General features: G+C 44.9%; 1 protein-coding gene across 1 annotated transcript; it reads left to right on the top strand.

Moving 5' to 3' along the window:
* Positions 1–748: 748 nt before the first annotated feature.
* Positions 749–5,114, top strand: LOC139394647 (glyoxylate reductase/hydroxypyruvate reductase-like; the record flags this gene model as incomplete). Its single annotated transcript, XM_071142750.1, is given in 6 exon segments — positions 749–966; positions 2,613–2,746; positions 3,064–3,136; positions 4,370–4,486; positions 4,758–4,846; positions 5,010–5,114. Coding segments are annotated over 6 exon segments (703 nt in total), but the record flags the coding sequence as incomplete, so codon positions are not given.
* Between the last annotated feature and the right edge of the window lie 2,977 nt (positions 5,115–8,091).

An 8,091-nucleotide genomic window follows, 5' to 3' on the forward strand; every position in this document is an offset into this window, starting at 1 on the left:
TTAGACTGTAACAATAGATAACAGATAGATAGTAGACCTGATGTTAGTTATACTGTAACAATAGATAACAGATAGACAGTAGACCTGATGTTGTTAGTTAGACTGTAACAATAGATAACAGATAGACAGTAGACCTGATGTTAGTTAGACTATTACAATAGATAACAGATAGATAGTAGACCTGATGTTAGTTAGACTGTAACAATAGATAACAGATAGACAGTAGACCTGATGTTGTTAGTTAGACTGTAACAATAGATAACAGATAGACAGTAGACCTGATGTTGTTAGTTAGACTGTAACAATAGATAACAGATAGATAGTAGATCTATATAGAGCTGACTGGATCATGTCATGTGGTCCATATTAGTTAACAGTGGATCACAGGTCATCATGGCTGAGCCTCATAGCCTGTTTCACACAACTGTCTGGTTAGTGGTTACTTACATAGCTACATGTACAACAGGATCAAACTCTGTGTGTGTGTGTGTGTGTGTGTGTGTGTGTGTGTGTGTGTGTGTGTGTGTGTGTGTGTGTGTGTGTGTGTGTGTGTGTGTGTGTGTGTGTGTGTGAAGCCAGCAATCTCTGTCAACCATCCCTCCCTTCATATTGGCCGAACGGCAACCCCCTACGGTACCTCCCCTCTGAACTCCTGCCAAAAACAACACACACATACGACACACACCAGAAAAGGCGCTCAGGTTGCGAAGTCCTTGTTTTTAACAGATTTAAATGAAATTACATTTCTCTCTCTAAAGCTCCAGACCTCCTCTCCTCGACGATGTGGTGCGGTCGCGTGGCTCTGCGCGTGGCTCTCCAGCGGATTGCCGTTGTGCCGTTAAACTCATTAAGTATTACCGGGGGTTTACCGGGCGCCGTGCAGAGAGAGATGTCGTCTCTACCGCGGGTCTACATCACGCGACAGATCCCGCCGGAGGGGCTGAAGATTCTCAGCGAGTCTGGACAGTGAGTGAGATCACACTTTTCTCTTGTTGCCGTTCTGGTTCTGTAGGTCTACTTTTTAATAGAATTATATTCTTTAAATCTAATTATTTTTTGCTTTTAATTTCATGTTATGTAGGCTTTAGGTTTTGGATCGTGTCTTTAATTTAACTTAATGTCCTTTAGTCATTCGTGGAGGCTAACCTATCAAGTTGTCATTCATTCTAACGGAACGTTCTGAAATGTTGTCGTGTGAGGTTCATCATTGACTTCTGGGTAAACAGAACTGACAGTGTTTGCCCTGACCAGACCAGACAGATAAGAAGTCTCTCTCAATTCAATTTGCATACTGCCAAAGCTTACTTTGGCAAAGGAATGACTCATTAACAACAGGCCTATCAATAAATACATCATAACACAATTAATAACAATAAATATTATCACAAACAGGACTCTCTCCCTCTCTATTCCCCCCCCCCCCCCCCCCCCAGACTCCTAACACTGTTCCAGTCTCTCTCTGACTCATAACACTGTTCCAGTCTCTCTCTGACTCATAAAACTGTTCCAGTCTCTCTCTGACTCATAACACTGTTCCAGTCTCTCTCTGACTCATAACACTGTTCCAGTCTCTCTCTGACTCATAACACTGTTCCAGTCTCTCTCTGACTCCTAACACTGTTCCAGTCTCTCTCTGACTCCTAACACTGTTCCAGTCTCTCCCTGACTCATAACACTGTTCCAGTCTCTCCCTGACTCATAACACTGTTCCAGTCTCTCTCTGACTCCTAACACTGTTCCAGTCTCTCTCTGACTCCTAACACTGTTCCAGTCGCTCTCTGACTCCTAACACTGTTTAATACACTCATTCAGTCTCTCTCTGACTCATAACACTGTTCCAGTCTCTCTCTGACTCATAACACTGTTCCAGTCTCTCTCTGACTCCTAACACTGTTCCAGTCTCTCTCTGACTCATAACACTTCCAGTCTCTCTCTGACTCATAACTGTTCCAGTCTCTCTCTGACTCCTAACACTGTTCCAGTCTCTCTCTGACTCATAACTGTTCCAGTCTCTCTCTGACTCCTAACACTGTTCCAGTCTCTCTCTGACTCATAACACTGTTCCAGTCTCTCTCTGACTCATAACACTGTTCCAGTCTCTCTCTGACTCCTAACACTGTTCCAGTCTCTCTCTGACTCATAACACTGTTCCAGTCTCTCTCTGACTCATAACACTGTTCCAGTCTCTCTCTGACTCCTAACACTGTTCCAGTCTCTCTCTGACTCCTAACACTGTTCCAGTCTCTCTCTGACTCCTAACACTGTTCCAGTCTCTCTCTGACTCCTTACACTGTTCCAGTCACTCTCTGACTCCTAACACTGTTCCAGTCTCTCTCTATCAGGTTCATTACCGTGAATTAGCTTTCACAGAGGTACTCATTCCACATCATGGATTCCCTTAAAGAAGCAAGAAAGAAAGAGAGAGAGAAAGAAAGAAAGAAAGAAAGAAAGAGAGAGAGAGAGAGGCAGGCAGACAGACAGACAGACAGACAGACAGACAGACAGGCAGACAGGCAGGCAGGCAGGCAGACAGGCAGGCAGGCAGACAGACAGACAGACATTTGTAAAGAATCTGTAACAGGTCTTTCATTTTGAAATCCTACATTACCCAGAGTGCAGTTTGATCTGTGGGACTCAGATGACGTCCCTGTGCCCCGGAAGGAGTTGCTCCAGAAGGTCAAAGGTGTCGATGCGCTGGTCTGCGTGCTCACGGAGAAGATCGACGCCGAGCTATTGGACGCTGCAGGTCAGGTGACTGTCCATAATCTCTAACGCCATTGGCTCATCTCTGACAGGAACACTGGGAGAACTTGACTTTTTGTTGTGTGTTTGTGTGTGCGTGCGTGTGTGTCTCTCTCTCTGTGTGTGTGTGTGTGTGTGTGTGTGTGTCTCTCTCTCTCTCTCTCTCTGTGTGTGTGTTTGTGTGTGTGTGTCTCTCTCTGTGTGTGTGTGTGTGTGTGTGTGTGTGTGTGTGTGTGTGTGTGTGTGTGTGTGTGTGTGTGTGTGTGCGCGTGTGTCTCTCTCTGTGTGTGTGTGTGTGTGTGTGTGTGTGTTCTACTGCAGGTCCTAACCTTAAGGTCCTGAGCACCATGTCAGTGGGTTTTGACCACCTCTCCCTGGAGGAACTAAAGAAAAGGTTAGTGACCTCTGACCTCTAACCTCTGTTGTTGGTCACATCACAGACAGACATACAACTGAGTATAACAAAACATTAAGAACACCTTCCTAATATTGAGTTGCAGCCCCCAACCCCATTTCTGTCCTCAGAACAGCCTCAATTCATCAGGACATGGACTCTACAAGGTGTTGAAAGCCTTCAATGCTTCCCACAGTTGTGCCTCGTAATTTAAAAACAATTTTTAAATTTATTTTACCCCATTTTCTCCCCAATTTCGTGGTATCCAATTGTTTTTTGGAAACACCATGCACCTGGCAACCTTGGTTAGCGAGCACTGCGCCCAGCACGCCAAAGGAGTCGCTGGTGCGCGATGAGACAAGGATATCCCTACCGGCCAAACCCTCCCTAACCCAGACAACGCTGGGCCAATTGTGCGTCGCCCCACGGACCTCCCGGTCGCGGCCGGTTGCAACAGAGCCTGGGCTCGAACCAGGGTCTCTGGTGGCACAGCTGGCGCTGCAGTACAGCCCAGGTGGACCATTTTTGATACACACAGGAAACTGTTGAGTGTGGAAAACCCAGCAGCTTTGCAGTTCTTAACACAAATCGGTGCCACTGGCACCTACTAACATATCCATTCAATGGCATACATACACAATCCATGTCTCAGTTATCTCTTTAAAAGTCATTTTCTAACCTGTCTGCTTCCCTTCATCTACACTGATTGAAGTGGATTTAACAGGTGACATCAATAAGGGATCATGGACTTCACCTGGATTCACCTGGTCAGTCTTATGTCATGGAAAGAGCAGGTGTTCCTAATGATTTGTCTGCTCAGCATATATATGAGACAGACAGAGGAGAGAGTGAGATAGAGAGAGAGAGAGAGACAGTGTTCCTAATCTTGTGTAGATTACTGTACACGTAAAAGTATACTTCTTGAACTATGTCTCTGTGTGTGTGTGTGTGTCTGTGTGTGTGTGTGTGTGTCTGTGTGTGTGTGTCTGTCTCTGTGTGTGTGTGTGTGTGTGTGTGTGTCTGTCTCTGCGTGTGGGTGTGTGTGTGTGTGTCTGTCTCTGCGTGTGTGTGTGTGTGTGTGTCTGTCTCTGTGTGTGTGTGTGTGTCTGTCTCTGTGTGTGTGTGTGTGTGTGTGTGTGTGTGTGTGTCTGTCTCTGTGTGTCTGTCTCTGTGTGTGTGTCTGTCTCTGTGTGTGTGTGTGTGTGTGTGTGTGTGTGTGTGTGTGTGTATCAGGGGGATCCGTGTGGGTTACACCCCAGATGTGTTAACAGATTCTGTAGCTGAACTGACTGTCGCTCTGCTGCTGACCACGTCCAGGAGACTGATAGAGGCTACACATGAAGCCAAGACGTAGGAACACACACACACACACACACACACACCACCTCCAGGAGACTGATAGAGGCTACGCATGAAGCCAAGAGGTAGGAACACACACACACACACACACACACTCACACACACACACACACACACACACATTCACTCACTCACTCACTGACCACGTCCAGGAGACTGATAGAGGCTACGCATGAAGCCAAGACGTAGGAACACACACACACACACACACACAGGCACACACGCAGAGACAGACCTTCTCTCTCTGTGTGTCCCTGTCCAGTGGTGGATGGGGAACATGGAGGACTCTGTGGCTGTGTGGATATGAGCTGGCTAACAGCACTGTGGGAATCCTGGGACTGGGCAGGATCGGTGAGTAACACACACACACACACACACACGCACACACTATGGTCAGTGAAAAAACCCTCAACTATCAAGGGAAAAGAACAGCACAACCTCATGACTGTGTGTGTGTGTGTGTGTGTGTGTGTGTGTGTGTGTGTGTGTGTGTGTGTGTGTTTGTGTGTGACAGGAGTGGCTATCGCTGAGCGTCTGAAGCCGTTCAAGGTTAAGAAGTTCATCTACACGGACGTGGCTCCCCGACCAGAGCTGGCCAGTTTGATCGACGCAGAATATGGTACAGAGCGCTGAGATATGGTGTTAATGGGGAATATGGTACCACTGAGATATGGTTTAGTGGGGAATATGGTACCACTGAGATATGGGGAATATGGTACCACTGAGATATGGTTTAATGGGGAATATGGTACCACTGAGATATGGTTTAATGGAGAATATGGTACCACTGAGATATGGTGTAATGGGGAATATGGTACCACTGAGATATGGTTTAATGGAGAATATGGTACCACTGAGATATGGTGTAATGGGGAATATGGTACCACTGAGATATGGTTTAATGGAGAATATGGTACCACTGAGATATGGTGTAATGGGGAATATGGTACCACTGAGATATGTTGTTAATGGGGAATATGGTAGCACTGAGATATGTTGTTAATGGGTAATATGGTACCACTGAGATATGGTGTTAATGGGGAATATGGTACCACTGAGATATGGTGTTAATGGGGAATATGGTAGCACTGAGATATGGTGTTAATGGGGAATATGGTAGCACTGAGATATGTTGTTCATGGGGAATATGGTACCACTGAGATATGGTTTAATGGGGAATATGGTACCACTGAGATATGGTGTTAATGGGGAATATGGTACCACTGAGATATGGTGTAATGGGGAATATGGTACAACTGAGATATGGTGTTAATGGGGAATATGGTACCACTGAGATATGGTGTTCATGGGGAATATGGTACCACTGGGATATGGGGAAGATGGTACCACTGAGATATGGGGAATATGGTACCACTGAGATATGGTTTAATGGGGAATATGGTACCACTGGGATATGGTGTTAATGGGGAATATGGTAGCACTGAGATATGGTTTAATGGGGAATATGGTACCACTGGGATATGGTGTAATGGGGAATATGGTACCACTGAGATATGGTTTAATGGAGAATATGGTACCACTGAGATATGGTGTAATGGGGAATATGGTACCACTGAGATATGGTTTAATGGAGAATATGGTACCACTGGGATATGGTGTTAATGGGGAATATGGTACCACTGAGATATGGGGAAGATGGTACCACTGAGATATGGTGTTAATGGGGAATATGGTACCACTGAGATATGGTGTTCATGGGGAATATGGTACCACTGAGATATGGTGTAATGGGGAATATGGTACCACTGAGATATGGTGTTCTTGGGGAATATGGTACCACTGAGATATGGTGTAATGGGGAATATGGTACCACTGAGATGTGGTGTAATGGGGAATATGGTACAACTGAGATATGGTGTTAATGGGGAATATGGTACCACTGGGATATGGGGAAGATGGTACCACTGAGATATGGGGAATATGGTACCACTGAGATATGGTTTAATGGGGAATATGGTACCACTGGGATATGGTGTTAATGGGGAATATGGTAGCACTGAGATATGGTTTAATGGGGAATATGGTACCACTGGGATATGGTGTTAATGGGGAATATGGTACCACTGAGATATGGGGAAGATGGTACCACTGAGATATGGTGTTAATGGGGAATATGGTACCACTGAGACATGGTGTAATGGGGAATATGGTACCACTGAGACATGGTGTAATGGGGAATATAGTACCACTGAGATATGGTGTAATGGGGAATATGGTACCACTGAGATATGGGGAAGATGGTACCACTGAGATATGGTGTTAATGGGGAATATGGTACAACTGAGATATGGGGAAGATGGTACCACTGAGATATGGTGTTAATGGGGAATATGGTACCACTGAGATATGGTGTAATGGGGAATATAGTACCACTGAGATATGGTGTAATGGGGAATATGGTACCACTGAGATATGGTGTAATGGGGAATATGGTACCACTGAGATATGGTGTTAATGGGGAATATGGTACCACTGAGACATGGTGTAATGGGGAATATAGTACCACTGAGATATGGTGTAATGGGGAATATGGTACCACTGAGATATGGGGAAGATGGTACCACTGAGATATGGTGTAATGGGGAATATGGTACAACTGAGATATGGGGAAGATGGTACCACTGAGATATGGTGTTAATGGGGAGATATGGTACCACTGAGATATGGGAGATGGTACCACTGAGATATGGGAAAGATGGTACCACTGAGATATGGGGAATATGGTACCAATGAGATATGGTGTAATGGGGAATATGGTACAACTGAGATATGGTGTTAATGGGGAAGATGGTACCACTGAGATATGGTGTTAATGGGGAATATGGTAGCATTGAGATATGGTTTATTGGGGAATATGGTACAACTGAGATATGGTGTAATGGGGAATATGGTACCACTGAGATATGGTTTAATGGGGAATATGGTACAACTGGGATATGGTTTAATGGGGAATATGGTACCACTGGGATATGGTGTTAATGGGGAATATGGTACCACTGAGATATGGTGTTAATGGGGAATATGGTACAACTGAGATATGGGGAAGATGGGGAATATAGTACCACTGAGATATGGTGTAATGGGGAATATGGTACCACTGAGATATGGTGTAATGGGGAATATGGTACCACTGAGATATGGTGTAATGGGGGATATGGTACCACTGAGATATGGTTTAATGGGGAATATGGTACCACTGAGATATGGTGTAATGGGGAATATGGTACAACTGAGATATGGTGTTAATGGGGAAGATGGTACCACTGAGATATGGTGTTAATGGGGAATATGGTACAACTGAGAAATGGTTTAATCGGTAATATGGTACCACTGAGATATGGTTTAATGGGGAATATGGTACCACTGAGATATGGTGTTAATGGGGAATATGGTACCACTGAGATATGGTTTAATGGGGAATATGGTACCACTGAGATATGGTTTATTGGGGAATATGGTACCACTGAGATATGGTGTAATGGGGAATATGGTACCACTGAGATATGGTTTATTGGGGAATATGGTACCACTGAGATATGGTGTAATGGGGAATATGGTACCACTGAGATATGGTG

This window comes from Oncorhynchus clarkii, unplaced genomic scaffold (assembly GCF_045791955.1).
Source record: "Oncorhynchus clarkii lewisi isolate Uvic-CL-2024 unplaced genomic scaffold, UVic_Ocla_1.0 unplaced_contig_13804_pilon_pilon, whole genome shotgun sequence".
Taxonomy (NCBI): domain Eukaryota; kingdom Metazoa; phylum Chordata; class Actinopteri; order Salmoniformes; family Salmonidae; genus Oncorhynchus; species Oncorhynchus clarkii.